Source organism: Hyaena hyaena, unplaced genomic scaffold (genome assembly GCF_003009895.1).
Source record: "Hyaena hyaena isolate Hyena2069 unplaced genomic scaffold, ASM300989v1 scaffold_289, whole genome shotgun sequence".
Classification (NCBI taxonomy): Eukaryota; Metazoa; Chordata; class Mammalia; order Carnivora; family Hyaenidae; genus Hyaena; species Hyaena hyaena.
This window is the reverse complement of record NW_024080920.1, coordinates 84661-100916: the sequence shown is the minus strand read 5'-3', so window position 1 is coordinate 100916 and position 16256 is coordinate 84661. Positions and strand designations below refer to the sequence as shown.

Genomic DNA, 16256 nt, shown 5'->3' with positions numbered 1-16256 from the left:
ATCATAGGGAAATACAAATCAAAACCACAATGAGATACCACCTCACATCTGTCAGAATGACTAACTTTAACAACTCTGGCAACAATAGATGTTGGCAAGGATGCAGAGAAAGAGGATCTCTTTTACACTGCTGGTGGGAATGCAAACTGGTGCAGCCACTCTGGAAAACAGTATGGAGGTTCCTCAAAAAATTAAAAATAGAGCTACCATACAACCCATAATTACCTACTAGGTATTTATCCAAGGGATACAGGTATTCTATTTTGAAGGGACACATGTACCCCACCGTTTATAGCAGCACTATCAGCAATAGCCAAAGTATGGAAAGAGCCCAGATGTCCATCGATGGATGAATGGATAAAGATGTTGGAGTATTACTCAACAATAAAAAAGAATGAAATCTTGCCATTTGCAACTACGTATATGGAACTAGAGGGTATTATGCTAAGTGAAATTAGAGAAAGACAAATACCATATGACTTCAGTCTCTGAGGACTTTAAGTACAAAACAGATGAATATAAGGGAAGGGAAGAAAAATAATATAAAAATAGGGAGGAGGATAAAAACATAAGAGACTCTTAAATATGAAGAACAAATAGAGGTTTACGTGCGGGGGGGTTGTGGGAAGGCATATGGGCTAAATGGGTAAGGGACATTAAGGAATCTACTCCTGAAATCATTGTTGCATTATATGCTAACTAACTTGGATGTAAATTTTAAAAAAGAAATTAAAAAAAAAGAAATGGGCAGAAGACATGAATAGACATTTTCCAAAGGAGGCATCCAGATGGCTAACATCACTCATCATCAGGAAAATACAAATCAAAACCACAGTGAGATACCAACTCACACCTGTCAGAATGACTAAAATTAACAGTTCAGGAAACAACAGATGTTGGCAAGGATGTGGAGAAAGGGGAACCCTTTTGCATGTTTATCTGAATGCCAGCTGGTGCAGTCACTCTGGAAAAGAGTATGTGATTTTGCTAAACACAAAGTACCTCTTCAAGGTTAGAGCACTATGGTGCTGCTCTAAAAACCACCCCTGCAGACTGTGAGCATATATAGAAGTTACCAATGAATACAGGCAATGAATTCTGCCTGTAGGATTTCTGGCCACTCCTTGTCACTACTCATGTCCACGTTACTCATCTGGGCCCAAGGACACCATGAGACCCACGATAGAATTCAAGCATGATCTTTATTTTATTTTATTATCATTTTTTATTTTTGAGAGAGAGCGAGCACAAGCAGGAAGAGGCAGAGAGAGAGAGGGAGACACAGAATCCAAAATAGGCTCCAGGCTCTACTGTTCTCTCAGCACAGAGCCTGAAATGGGGCTCCAAACCAGACTGTGAGATCATGACCTGACCAATGTCAGATGCTTAACTAGCTGAGCCATCTAGGCACCCCCAAGCTTGACCTTTATTTCTTTATTTACCTTGCCTTCATTCTTTGCTTAAGTCCTTACTCCCTTCTTTAGTGTGTGTGTGTATGTGTCTGTGAGAGAGAGAGAGAGAGAAAGAGAGAGAGAGTTTCTTAAGTTCCACACTCTGTGAGGATCCTAGAATCTTGGATATTGACCTGAGCCAAAACAAGTCAGTTGCTTAACCAACTGAGCCACCCAGGTTCCCCAACTCCTTGTCTCTTTATCCATAGTCCAGGGTGGGCTGGGAGGAGTTGTATGAAATGCTAACCCAGCTTTAGGGTGGGTTAAAGCTTCTTCCCTAATTGAAAAGGAATTTTAGCCTCCCCTCATGCCTTCCCTTAATACACCACAGTGCATAAAAGGAGACAGACAATTCTTTGCTTAAAGGTATAATGTATTTCAGTGGTGCTCTGCCCCACCTGTACATTAATGAAAATGACAGTAGCAGTCTTCTTCAAAGGACGCAGACATGGGGAGCCTACAAAGTCCTTGATTGTGTTGGGTCTTCTTGAAAGACTAACGTTTCCCTCTAACGTGAGAGTTGAGACCTAGGTCATGTTCCCTGGTTGGGTAGCAAAAGCCACTCTAGGACAGTGCCGAGGGCAGTGGCGAGGGTGACCCAAGACTGAGGCACAATGGAGTTGCTGGGAGCGGGAGCGGTGCCAGAGCTTACTGTCTGGGTAATGGGGACCTTCCAAGAAGCCCAGGCCCACCTGCTTCTCAGTGGGGGAAGATTGGGCCTTGGAGTCCCCTCCTTTGTTCTCTGTCTTGGTTTGCCCTGTGGGACTTTTGGCTAGAGCCAAGCTCTTTTCTAAATTTTCTTTTCTGGTGTTGGCCACCTTCCCAGCTGAAGAGAACATGGATTCCTCATGGCCTTTGCCTTTTGTCTTGGTGTTAAAACAATGCAGAAAGGATTTCATCTTCCTTCTCAAGCCAGATTCTAGAAGGCTGGGCCTCTTATGAGTATGGACTGGCATCACCTGCCCCTGAAAAACTTGAGTTTTCAAAGTTTGGCCCTGCAAAGGCTTGCCCTGAATGAGCTGGCCCAGGAAAGGCTGGTCCTGTGATGCCTGGGACACCACAGGCTGGGCATTCTTAGGAATCTTTCCTGGTTTGAGAAGGACATTGGGCTTGGTTTGACTGTCATGCAGGGCATTCTTTTCAGATTCTTTTCCCCCAGGGATTCCTGGAGGTGGCTCTGGAAGCTTAATCTGAGGGTGCTGGGTACTATGTTCACAGAGAGCATCAAGATGAAAGCTATGGCTTCGTTGCCAGGGACCGCGTGGTGTCCTCTTCATCCTTTCTGGCCTCTGGGCTGCATCAGGGTGGCTTATTTCTTTTGTAGAGGAGTGTGCAAACCCTGCATCCCCTTCTCCGTGGTCCCCTGCCAGTTTGGGTTTTCCTGGGTCCTTTCTCTTTTCTACCGGTATGGGGACTTGGGCTGAGTCTTTGCTTTTGCCAGGGCTTTGGGGCTCGGGGCTCCAGGATTCCTCCAGGCTGTGGCTGTTCACACTGGCCTCTAGCTGAACACAAAGTACCTGGGCCTCTGTCATGTCGCCACTGGGTTGTGAGATCTTTGAGGCCCAGTGGGCAGAGGCATGAGGTACTGCTCTGGAACTGGGTTGCTTCTGGTTCTGCTGCACTGCCTTTAATTCAATGGCCAGCTGTTCTTTAAGGTGGAGCCATTCTGGATCTGGGGCACGAGGAGCATCTGGTGGGGTAGGGAGATTCTGGGGCAGTGTTTTCCCCTGGTTGTTCAGATTCTCTGGAGACGCCTGTGTGGATGTGTTCTCTGGGATTGCTATAGTTTGTTCTCTGGACTTCCTTGCCTTTATGGGAATTCCCAGTTGTATCTCTAAGATCTTCTTTCTTAGATGGAAATTTAATTTGGCCAAGATGGGTTTCTTGAGTGTGTAGGGCCCAGAAGTCTCTGTCTGGCTTTCTAGAGGCACTGTCTCGATCATTCCTTCTACCTGCCCTTCAGCCTGCAATTCATCTGCAATGTCTGCACAAGTATTGTTGGCATCTTGAAAGCACGGTCCGGGACTCAGACACTTCTCTTCAGATGAGCTCATCTGAGTCAGAGGTTCAGTTGGGAATTTTCCAGGTCCAGGCTCCAGTCCTGCGATTACATCTTGGGTAGTGATTGCCGGTGCCATGGCTCTGGAAAGAGCCACATAATAAAGAGCAGGCAGCCCTGACAAGAAGGCCAGATACTTGTGCCGCAGAGTTGTCTCCAGTTTCTCAATGGCTCCCTCGGACAGGGCTTGGGGCAGTTTAGGGTGTTCAGTGACAGTATCTGGTGAGGCTTGTTGCTGTTGGTCAAGGGCCATTGGTGTCGAGGGTGTAACTTTCTCTTGTGGGGCAGGGTCAGTTGCTGCCTGCAGCTCCAAGGTCTTGCTTTCTGGGATGCAGGTTAAGGGAGCCAGTTGCAGGTCCCCAGGAATGATGCACTGCCAAGAGCTATATACACAAGCAGGGACCTTGCCCTGGTGGATCTGCCCACCTTTGGAGTTCATGTGGCTCTGTAATATTGCCTTGGCCTGGTCAAACAAGTGTGGCATGGGGACTGACACTGGGTCTGTGATGGGCGAGAATGGGTCACCGGCCCCAGTGGCCTCTAGGGCTGTAGGTTGGGGAGCACTCATGTTGGCTAGGGCTGTGCTGCTCCAAGACAGAGTCGACTGATCAGTGGGGGACAGGAGCAACTGGATGGACTCCTGGATCTTTTGGGGCAGGCCCCAGCGATGGTGAATCAACTGCCTCTGGAGATGGAATTCCAGCAGCCTCCGGGCATGTTCCGGGAAGAAGAGTAGTTTCCTAGTGAGGACTGCGATGGGCTTCACTGGCCAAAAAGTTTTCACTGTCTCAGGAGACTGGGCTTTTCCACAGGGCCTATTCTGCGTGGGTCTCTGGTTGTGCTGACATCTCTGGAAAACCACTGGCAAGCCCCACTGAAGCTGGAGCTGCTTCTGCAGCAGGTGCCACTCCAAGGCATCACACTCGGCCAACGTCAGAAATGGAACACTGATGTGAGCTTGTTGGTAGTCAGATGGGGAAGAGGGTGGGGCTGATTGGGGTGGAATTTTAGGCAGCAGAGGGATGACAGAAAGTTCCTTGAAGAGAAAAGCATCCTTCAGGGGGTACTGGCATATGTTCCCATTTGTGGAGAGGCTTTGAGAGCCTATTAAGGTGTTAACGAGGGACTCACTGTGTAGGGAAGGGAGACCACAGAATAGCTGGCTATATTTCTGCTGCAGATGGGCCACTGAGTCATGAGCCTGGTGCCCAAGATGTGGACAGAGGCCACTTGAGTCTTTAAAGGCTGGAGAGGGCAAGGCCACAGCCATATGGTTTGCAATTTGCTGGTGGTGGTGTCTTTGTTCTGGGTCCATGATGGACCATTCTGAAACCCAGAAAGCCTGTGTAGGCTGGCTGGCCATACATGGACCCCAGTTCTGGTAGGAATAGGTCCCCAGTTTTTCAATCGAGAACTTAGAAGTATCATTTGGGATGAAAGAAACCGGTTGGTTATTTACACTTTGGCAAAAGAATGGCGGGTTTGGGATAAGCTGCCTTAGGGACTCTTCCACACGTCTGGGAAGTCCCCATCTCTGAAAATGCATCCATTTTTTCACATGTACCTCAAGAACCCTCAGGACTTCAGGACTAAGGAATGGCAGGTTGGCAGGGAGGACAGTAACCATATGCAAGCCCATAGGGTGTGTCTGGGTAGTGAATTGGTGGTTTAGGGTCTGCAGAGCGACCTGGGAATTCAAGAGCTGCTGCCCTTGGTTCCCATAGACATGGTTGGGGGTGCTCTGCATCATCTCCTGCTGGTTCACTGTTAACCTAGCCTCCTCAAGTCTTGAGCAAGACATAGTATCCAGGCCCCTGGGCACCTCTGATATTTGAAATCCCTGCCCCAGCTGGTGGTGTTCAGCCCAATAATCGTGTACCCTGACTTTACCAGTTGACTGGGCAGCTGACTGTGTTAAGCATTTATGATCCATTGATTGCAACACTGGGGGTGCTAGAGATGGACATGCAAGTGCTGTGGAGTGTAGGGAACTTTGGTCCAGATTCTGTTCTAAAGACACAGTAGAGATGGACAAAATCTCTAGTCAAGAGGAGCCCTGCTATGGTTCTGATGAAGCAGGACAGATCAGGGTGTTCTCACCCACCAGCAACTGCTGGATCTCCAGCGCCATAGAATTGCAGATTTGGCAGCAGGTGTCTGCACACAGGAGCCGCCGCACACTTCCCTCCTGAGGAAGCCAGCCCTGGCTGAGAAGGGAAGATGGTAGCCATTACTGATGGAATGACACCTGACTCTTTGAATGTGTGTGGCCTGCAGATTGCCCTCCCCTAGTCCTGGAAACCTTGGGCTTGTACCCCCGGGTGTTTGCCCATCTCCTTTTCCTCCAAGGAAAATGCTATTGGCAAATTATGTTGGGGTGGGCTGTAGGTCTGCACCTTGTTGGGCAAGGTCTCAGACAGCCTATGGGAGTACAGGGCCATGACAGACCGGGAGGTGGGTTGAGTTTTCTGTTGACCAGTGTTGAGAAGCTGAACCAGGAGAAGGGGACCAGGCAGTGAGGCGGGAGCAGGGGAGCCAATATTAAGCTGAAGCAGCAGCCTGAAGAACATGACCAGGAGAATCTGGAGTCAGTCTCCTTTGGGATTAAGAAGGCCACAGCCTAGTATTCAGTATTTCTAAACTGTGGAAAATGAGGTCTTTGTGGGAACTATGCATTCAGGGACTATGGGGTGTCCCAGCTCCTGTACATAGCATCTCTTGAGAGCCAATCCCATTCTCTAGAGACTTTAAGAAGAGGATAAGATGACAGGCTCCTTCCTAAGTGCTGTCCCAGGAACTGGCCTCCCTGAAGACAAGACCATGGAGGTAATTTCAACAGGTTCCACAGGTCTGCCCTTGAATGACTAACTGTAAAGGGAATATGATAGTGTGCATCTATTTATGCATGCATTTGTCTATTCTCTTGGCTGGATAAATTGTCTTATGGATGAGTGGAAACTCATGTAGAGTCTTTAATGAATTATGTACTAGTGAATCCTGAATTCCAGGACCGCTGTGAACTGACCTATAGCAGAACTGGGAGATTCCTCTCTCCTGAGATACCTGATCCCTGCCCTGGCAACCCTCTCAACTGTGCTCAGCATCCACTTGTGTCTGACTCCCACCCAGCCATTATCCTTCTCCTCATCCCTGCTCCAGACCAAGCATAGAAATCATCACAGGCCAGGCTGGGGATTTGGAGACTGCAAAGAGCAAGTGGTCACCTTTTCATGACAGAGAGCAGCTCCCACGGCTTCTCAGCTTCTTTCCGGGAGAGTCTCCGACCTGAGAAACCAGGAGACAGTATTACAAGGAATGAGAGGATACAGGGATGTCCTATAGGAAGTTGAAGGGACGTCCTATATGAAGCTGAAGGCCTTTGAGTAAGAGGATACTCAAAACCCCAACACTAAGTGCTCTTAGGCACATCTGTGTATGACTTAACCAGTTGTATCGTGGTGTCCTGGACCTAATCTCACCACACTGTGAGTGAGGCAGGATCATCAGATGCCCATTTCATGGATCACAGAGTGAACGATGTAGTGACTTCCATAGGATTGTAAAACTAGTAAACTACACAGGTAAGGGCTTCTGTCCTAATTCTTCATTCTTCATTCCCAGGAGCTGAGCTAAGGTGAATTTGGGAACATTCCCAAGCTCTGATATCCCACCCAGGAAAATCTGGGAGAAAATGTCAGCTGAGAAAATAGACCCTTCATTGGTTAGAGCACCTGGCTCCTGGCACCAAGAGTCATAGAGAGACACCAATCAGGGGAATTTTGCTCATGGCAAGGAGAGTCAGAACAGAGTTGGAACCTTACCTCTAAATGCTGCATCTCGTATCCTGACTCTTCTGTGACGCTTAAAGACAAAACGTTAAGAGTATGAAGATGGGCCACATATTTTTTTCATCTTTAAAATAAGACAAAGCTGGGGCTTCTGTGTGGCTCAGTCGGTTAAGCATCCAACTTCACTTGAGGTCATGATCTCATGGTTTGTGGGTTCGAGCCCCACATCAGGCTCTGTGCTGACAGCTCAGCCTAGAGCCTGCTTCAGATTCTATGTCTCCTTCTCTCTCTACCCCTCCCCCACTCACGCTCTGTCTCTCAAAAATAAACATTAAAAAATTAAAATTATAAATAAATAAAATAAGACAAAGCTAATATACATTTCCTAATCCCTTTCTATGTATGTCTATATTTTATTTACTTTCCTAACTTCCCTTTCTATACTCATCTCTTTTCACCTCAACATTTCCCTTCTCCACTTGCTTGTTTATTTAGAGTATTTTCCATACTCAATACCTCTCATTTATTTCCCAGGAGAAGTTATTTATGAGGCTTATGATGAAGCAAGAGAAAGAGTGGAACAGATTGAAGAGTGTGTAGGTGTAATAGCCAACAGATTTGTGTTAAAAAATGCCTATGCAAGACTACCAACCAGGAAAATCCCACTTTGTGGGAGATTGTCTGAGATACAAGGATTTAGAGTCCATTTCATCTAGGTCTCATCCCAAGCCAGATTGAGATGTTCTTTATTTTTTTTCAATTTTTTAATAGTTTATTGTCAAGTTGGTTTCCATATAACACCCGGTGCCCACCCCCACAAGTGCCCTCCTCCATGCCCATCACCCCCTTACCCCCTCCCCACCCCATCAGTCCTCAGTTTGTTCTCAGCATTCAAGAGCCTCTCATGGTTCTTTATTTTCAACTAGAATACACTGCAGGTGGTCTATTAACGAATTATTTTTAGTCTCTGAGAAGTACCACATGAGAGTTACTGAATGCATGGTATAAAAATTGGGGGGTGGTGGAAAAGGAGAGACTCTGAGATCTTACAAGATTCTTATCTGAGGCTTATTAGTTTAATCATGGTCATAACATTTCCCTACCGGGCAGCAGCTCCTTTGAGGTTCCAGCCTTAATCCATGGTAACTCCTTTTTACTTGCCAGATAATTAGGAGAATGATGAAGATGAAGACATAGACATATAAGGTATACTCAAAATCCCACAGAACAAAAGTACGTCTCAACATGGTCTAAACCTCATTAGCATGAGGAGACCAACCATCCCTATATCTAGGCATTCAGGATCCTGGTGCCTAATGACTCCTAATGCTACGCCTTGTCATCTCCGCCTCATAGATGATGGAACTAGGCCACCAGACTGCATCACAAAGACCTTCTGTTTCACAAGGCAGATGCAGTGTCAAAGACTTAGGGAAGCTTATATGGTGATTTAGTCTGTAGATGAGGGAGTCTAGTTACAGATCCTGGGACTAAAAGTGTCTGCTCATAGACAGTGTCTGTGCCTCCACTTTGTCCTCAGTCTGCACACTCTACACTAGCCTGATGTCTTGGCTCTGTCCTTTACAATGATCTAGTCACATATCCCCAGAAACTATGTTTAGGGACATAGTGCACATTTTGATGAAGAGTGGCTGGAACAGAGGAATCTCCTCTAACTCTCCTACCTGTCCTGGAAATATAGCTGTGAAGCACACATGAGCTTAGGGAGGGCACAGTCTGGTTATGGCTTGGGAATGGAGAGCTTTGATATTAACAGGCATTGTGTGATGGGGAATCAGAAGTATATGAAGAGGACCATAGCTTACATAGGAGGAAAAGGGAAAGGTGGTATATTTAAATGAGATTTTAAGAGGCAGGAAGGAATGCCTCCCAGTCTGTGTGGCCTCAAGCTTATGGATAGGTGGGAAGAGATTTAAACACTGCCTTCCTTGGAGATATACTAATGAGATTCACTTATTGAGCTCCTTAAAAGTTGGTTTTCTTTTTTTTAAAAAAAATGTTATGTCTTTATTTTATTTTGAGAGACAGAGAACAAGCAGGGGAGGGGCAGAGAGAGAGAGAGCGAGACACAGAATCTGGAACAGGCTTCAGACTCTGTGATGTCAGCACAGAGCCCGATATGGGGCTTAGACCCACGGACTGTGAGATCATGATCTGAGCCGAAGTCAGACGCTTAACTGACTGAGCCACCCAGGCTCCCTTAAAAGTTGGTTTTCTAGAACTGTTTTTATTTTTATTTATTTATTTTTTTAAATGTTTTATTTATTTCTAGGAGAGAGAGAGCGTGAGCAGGGGAGGGTCAGAGAGAGAGGGAGTGACAGACTCTGAAACAGGCTCCAGGCTCTGAGCTGGCAGTCAGCACAGAGCCCGACGCGGGGCTCGAACCCACAAACCACGAGATCATGACCCAAGCGAAAGTCGGACGCTTAACCAACTAAGCCACCCAGGCGCCCCTCTAGAACTGTTTTTAGAATTCTCTCTCCTCATGGATATGACTACCTGCAGAGACAGGTTAGTTAGTGGCTACTTCTGACTTAAGGTGGTAAACTAGTTGCTGGTCATGAATAAATCTACTCATCTACTCTGGATATATGCTGTTTGCCTGAAGGAAGTTTGGTTTTGTTATTATTTTCTTTAAAATAAATGTAGTGAAACCTTTAGCAAGCCAGTAGTTTTCTAATTGATTCCCAGGGTCCATCGCTTCTATTAACTGCCCATTTATTTACACATATATGTTGTCTGCTTGACCTCTGTGGTTATTGTCATATTTCCCTAACAATGAATTTCTGAATTTCCTTGAGAGTCTTACCCTGGTAACAGCAGTCTCACAGTCAAAATATCCCTGTGCTCAAAATCTCAGAAGAGTTTATTTTGGACCCTCCTCCGACATCCAGTCCTCCATCCTGCTGGCATGGTGAGCCTTCAATCTGTGCTCATCCCTAAGATGGGTAGTGTCAAAGGTACAAAGACATTTGAGTCATTGTTGCCTTGTTGCTGTTGAGACGCTTAACTGACTGGTTTCCAAGATAATAACTTACAAAAGCAGGAGCCAATAATCTAGAACAAGCAGAACTATATACTCATTTGCAAAGCCTAGGTTATAAACATCCCATTTCAGAGGAGAGAAACCATAGTGATGATCATGGTGGTCAGAGAGGACGCCTGGCTAAAGTGACATAGGAGTTGGGTCTAAAAGTACAGGCTGTGGAGGAAGGAGCATGTTCCACATGGGAGAGAAACTTACAAACAGATGCAGAACACAGAGCAATGGGCCATGGAGTGCGTTTGGCAGTAAGAATTGCAGTCTATCTCTAGCAGAGGTGTAAATGGGTGGATGGGAGAGGACTTGCGGCAAAAGATTAGAGTAGCAGGCATGAGGTCTCTTTTTGGAAGACCAGTGCATGTAAGTGATTTTAATCTTTGAAATTGTGTTTTAAAAAGTAGGCATATACATACATAGTACAACATTCAATGGACAGAATAAGGTATATAGTAAATGTCTTTGCTCACCCTTGTCTCTCATTTCCCACTTTTCCTTCTCAAGCCAGTTATTCCTATCAGATTTCTATGTATCTTTCCAAACTAGTCTAGCATAGCCAAAAACAAATGAATTATGTTTTTCTTCACAAATGGTAGTATGAAGAGTTTTACCTTTTATTTCATTTAATAATATACATATATCTTGTACATACCATTATGTTAATGACTGTAATGTCTTCCTTGATATGACTATAACACAACTCATCTTCAATTCTGTATTAATGGATATTTAGTTACTATTATTTATTATTCTGAATAATAATGCTGACACAAACCTCAGATATTTATAAATGTATTTACACATGTAGGAAAAATTCCTGTGAGTGAATTGACATTTTAATAATACTAAATTTTTTGATCCATGGATATGGTACATCTTTCCATTTATTTAGGGCATCTTTAATTTCTCTCAAAAATGTTTTATACTATTTTGTACAAGTCTTGCACATATTTTGTGCATTTATTCCTATTTCACATTTTATGAAGCTATTGTAAGTGATATTACTTTTTAATTTTAATTTCTAATTTTTGTTAGTATATAGAAATAGAATTTGTTTGAGTATCTGTCTTATATCTTGCAATCTTGTTAAAATCACATATTAGTTGTAATAGTTTTTTTCAGTAAATTCTTTAGTATTTTCCAGAATGAAGATAATGTTGTCTGACAGTTTTACATCTTCTTTTCCAATTTGAATGCTCTTTACCTTATTTTACTGATTAGAGCACTTAGTATAATGTTGAATAGAAGTGGTGAGAGTAGACATTTTTGCCTTGTTACTGATCTTAGGGGGGAGGCATTCTTTTTCCTTTCTGGTCCTCAGACTTGATTATTTCAAATGTACTATCTTTACATCTGCTGATTTTTTATTCTGCCTGCACAGACATGCAATTAACTTCCTCTAGTGAATCTTTCTATTTACTTACTGTATTTTTCAGGTTGAGATTTTCTATTTGTTTTTTAAAAATGATTTCTATCTTGGGACACCTGAGTGGCTCATTCATTTAAGCATCTGACTTTGGCTCAGGTCATGATCTCATGGCTTGTGAGTTTGGACCTTGCATCGGTGTCTGCACTGACAGTGCAGAGCCTCCTTGGGATTCTCTCTCTTCCTTTCTCTCTCCCACCCCTGCTCATGCTCTGTCTCTCTCAAAAATCAATAAGCATTAAAAATTTTTAAGTGATTCTCTCTCTTTGTTGATATTCTCATTTATTCATTTCTGATTTCCTTTAGTTTTTCATCTGTGTTTTCCTTTAGTTCCTTGAGCATATATAAGATAGTTTTTACCAGACCACTTTCTTACACCATACACAAAAATAAATTCAAAATCGATGAAATACCGAAATATGAGATAGGAAACCATCAAAATCCTAGAGGGGAACACAGGCAGCAACTTCTTTGACCTCGGCTTCAGCAACTTCTTACCTCACTGAAGGCAAGAGAAACAAAAGCAAACATGAACTATTGGGACTTCATCAAGACAAAAAGTTTCTGCACAACAAAGGAAACAATCAACAAAACTAAAAGGCAGCCTGTGAAATGGGAGTAGATATTTGCAAATATCCAAAACCTATAAAGAACTTATCAAACTCAACACCTCAAAATCAGACAACCCAGTTAAGAAATGGGCAGAGGCACCTGGGTGGCTCAGTTGGTTAAGTGTCTGACTTTGGCTCAGGTCATGATCTCAGAGTTCAAGCCCTGCATTGGGCTCTGTGCTGACAGCTCAGAGCCTGGAGCCTGCTTCAAATTCTGTGTCTCCATCTCTCTCTTTGCCCCTCCCATGGTCTTGCTGTGTGTCTCTCTCTCTCTCAAAAATAAATAATAATTAATTTTTTTAAAAAAGAAATGAGCAAAAAACATGAAAAGACACTTTTTTCCAAAGAAGACATCCAGATGGCTAACAGACACCTGAAAATATGCTCAACATCATTCATCATCAGGGAAGTACAAATCAAAACCATGATGAGATACTACCTCACATCTGTCAGAATGACTAAAGTTAACAACGCAAGAAACAACAGGTGTTGGTGAGGATGCAGAGAAAGGGAAACCTCTTGCATAGCTGGTGGGAAAGCAAACTTGTACAGACACTGGAGAACAATATGGAGGTTCCTCAAAAAACTAAAAATATAGGGGTGACTGGGTGGCTCAGTCGGTTAAGCATCCGACTTCGGCACAGGTCATGATCTTGCAGTTTGTGAGTTCGGGCCTCAGTCAGGCTCTGTGCTGACAGCTAGCTCAGAGCCTGGAGCCTGTTTCAGATTCTGTATCTCCTCTCTCTGAACCTCCCCTGCTCACGCTGTCTCTCTCTCTCTCTCAGAAATAAATAAAACATTAAAATTTTTTTAAAAAAACCTAAAAATAGAACTACCCTATGGTCCAGCAATTGTACTATCAGGTATTTACCCAGTGGATACAAAAATATAGATTCAAAGAGGTACATGCACCCCAGTGTTATTGCAGCATTATCAATAATAGCCAAACATGGAAAGAGCCCAAATGTCCATCGACTAATGAATGGATAAAGAAGATGTGGTAACACACATACAATGGAATATTACCCAGCCATCAAAAAAGAATGAAATCTTGCCATTTGCAATGACATGGATAGAGCTGGAAAGTATTGTGCTAAGCGAAATAAGTCAATCATAGAAAGACAAATACCATATCATTTCAATCATACACAGAATTTAAGAAACAAAACGAATGTATGGGAGGGGGTCGGGGAGAAGGGAAGGAAATAAACCATAAGAGACTCTTAACAATAGAGAATAAACTGAGGGTTGATGGAGGGAGGTGGGTGGGAAATGGGCTAGGTGGGTGATTGTTATTAAGGAGGGCATTTGTTGTGATGAGCATAGAGTGTTATATATAAGTAACGAATCACTGAATTGTACTCTTGAAACCAATATTTCATTGTATGCTAACTAATGAAAATTAAGAAGAAAAAAGATAATTGTGTTTTTTAAAATGTTTATTTTGAGAGAGAGCATGTGCATGTGTGTACAAGCAGAAAAGGAGCCAAGATGGGGAGAGAGAGAATTCCAAGCCAGCTCCAGGCTGTCAGTGCAGCACCCAATCCAGGGCTTGATCCTATGAACCATGAGATCATGACCTGAGCAAAAACCAAGAGTCAGATGCTCAACAACCCAGGCACCCCAAAGATCGTTGTTTTAAAATCTTTGTCTAGTTAGTCTAATGCCTGTGCTTATTTAGGGACAGTTTCTACCAGGTTACTGTCTTCCTTTAAATGGGCCATACTCTCCTGTTTCTTTATATTCTTTGTAGTCTTCCCTTCCCTCCCCTCCCCTCCCCCCCTCCCCTCCCTTCCCCTCCCTTTCTTCAAATCAGGTATTTGCAAAAACAGCTACCTCTCTTAGTCTTTTCAGGTTTGCTCTATCCTGGAGCAGTCCTTTTCTAATTAGCTGGACATGTTCTGAGCCTAGGGATAAGCTCAAGGTAAAAATGTAAGGTCTTCTCAGGTCTTTCTGAAGTCTGTCTTGGCTGGGCCTGATCATGGCTTTTTCAATTCCCTTGTACACATGGCTGCTTCATAATGTCTCAGTCTTTCAAAGAATCTCACCCCAGCTTCTTTTTGGGGCCTTTTATGGTCTATTTTATGTCTCATAACCTCTTGGCCATGGGGTTTGTAGTCCTCATGAGTAGCATCTACCTCTTCTCTCTGCATGAACTCCAAATTAGGAGAGATAGATCAGCCCTTCAGGAAGCCCCCAGATAGGTTCAAATGTTTCCATAAAGTCTGCTCTACTTCCTTTGGTTTGAGAAAGGGAATTGGTGGTTGGGCTGCCACTCCTGCTAGACCAAAAGCTCACCCCACTGGGGAAGGGATAGGGCAAAGGGAAGTAAAAACATCATAAAATTTCCTACTGTTTTGAATATTATTTTTTTATTGTACATTTGATTGGTTGCTATAGACCTTTGACTATTTTCCAGGACTTCTGTAAGGTTATTATAGTTGTCAGTTTCTGGTTATTTTTTTATGTTTCCATGGGAGAGTTTGGAATTTCCTAGTCCTCCACATTTTTCTATAAATATTGTTGAGCTTTGTTTTATAACTCAGTTAAGTTACTAGGAAACAGTTGGATCCTTTCAGGTATTCCTTATAAACTTTATTAGGCAGATCCTATCAACATTTAGTCCAGGATTAATTTTTACTTACTACCGAGGCAAGACCTTTCTTATACTCTATCCAATGTCCCATTTATTTTGAAGTTTTCTAGTTTAGCTGTTGGAATAGGCACTTTATCTACCTCTGTGTGATCTCTGGGTATTATCCTTTATGTCTTTTCAGGTTTAAAAAAAATCTTATACAGGTACTTTTTTTTTCTTAAATATTTATTGTCAAGTTGGTTTCCATATAACACCCAGTGCTCATCCCAACAAATGCCCTCGTCCATGCCCATCACCCCCCTTTCCCTCTCCCCCACCCCCATCAGCCCTCAGATTGTTCTCAGCATTCAAGAGTCCCTCATAGTTTGCCCCCCTCCATCTCCCCAACTATTTTCCCCCTTCTTCACCCCATGGTCCTCCATTAACTTCCTCCTAATCCACCTATATGTGCAAATGTATGGTATTTGTCCTCTACCTGACTTATTTCACTCAGCATAACACCCTCAGGTTCCATCCACATTGCTACAAATGGACAGATTTCATTCTTTCTCACTGCTGTGTAGACGTATAGATAAACCACGTCTTCTTGATTCATTCGTCAGTTGATGGCCACTTAGGCTCTTTCCATGTTTTGGCTATTGTTGAGAGTGCTGCTGTGAACATTGGGGTACATGTTCCCCTATGCATCAGCATTCCTGTATCCCTCAGGTAAATTCCTAGCAGTGCTATTACTGGGTCATAGGGGAGTTCTATTGTTAATTTTTTGAGGAATCTCCACACGGTTTTCCAGAGGGGCTGCACCAGTTTACATTCCCACCAGCAGTGTAGGAGGGTGCCCATTTCTCCACATCCTCGCCAGCATCTAGAGTCCTTTGATTTGCTCTTTTTAGCCTCTCTGACCAGTGTGAGGTGGTATCTCATTGTGGTTTTGATTTGTATTTCCCTGATGAGGAGGGACGCTGAACATCGTTTCATGTGTCTGTTGGCCATCTGGATGTCCTCTTTGGAGAAGTGTCTGTTCATGTCTTCTGCCCATTTCTTCACTGGGTTGTTTGTTTTTCAGGTGTGGAGTCTGGTGAGTTCCTTATAGAGTTTGGATACTAACCCTTTATCTGATATGTCATTTGCAACTATCTTTTCCCATTCCGTTGGTTGCCTATTAGTTTTGTGGGTTGTTTCCTTGGCTGTGCAGAAGCTTTTAATCTTGATGAGGTCCCGATCGTTTATTTTTGCTCTTGATTCCCTTGCTTTTGGGGATGTGTCA

General features: G+C 43.7%; 1 protein-coding gene and 1 long non-coding RNA gene across 3 annotated transcripts in view; one reads left to right on the top strand and one right to left on the bottom strand.

Annotated features, from left to right (window-relative positions):
* The window catches only part of LOC120241742, a 114214-nt gene that overhangs the window by 15021 nt on the left and 82937 nt on the right, over positions 1 to 16256 (top strand). The gene's annotated exons all lie outside the window — the stretch shown is intronic.
* LOC120241733 (protein FAM205A-like) lies at positions 1807 to 8594 on the bottom strand. The gene is given in 4 exon segments (XM_039247061.1): positions 1807 to 5717; positions 6735 to 6795; positions 7332 to 7371; positions 8402 to 8594. Coding segments are annotated over 4 exon segments (3984 nt in total). The 5' UTR covers positions 8546 to 8594; the 3' UTR covers positions 1807 to 1978.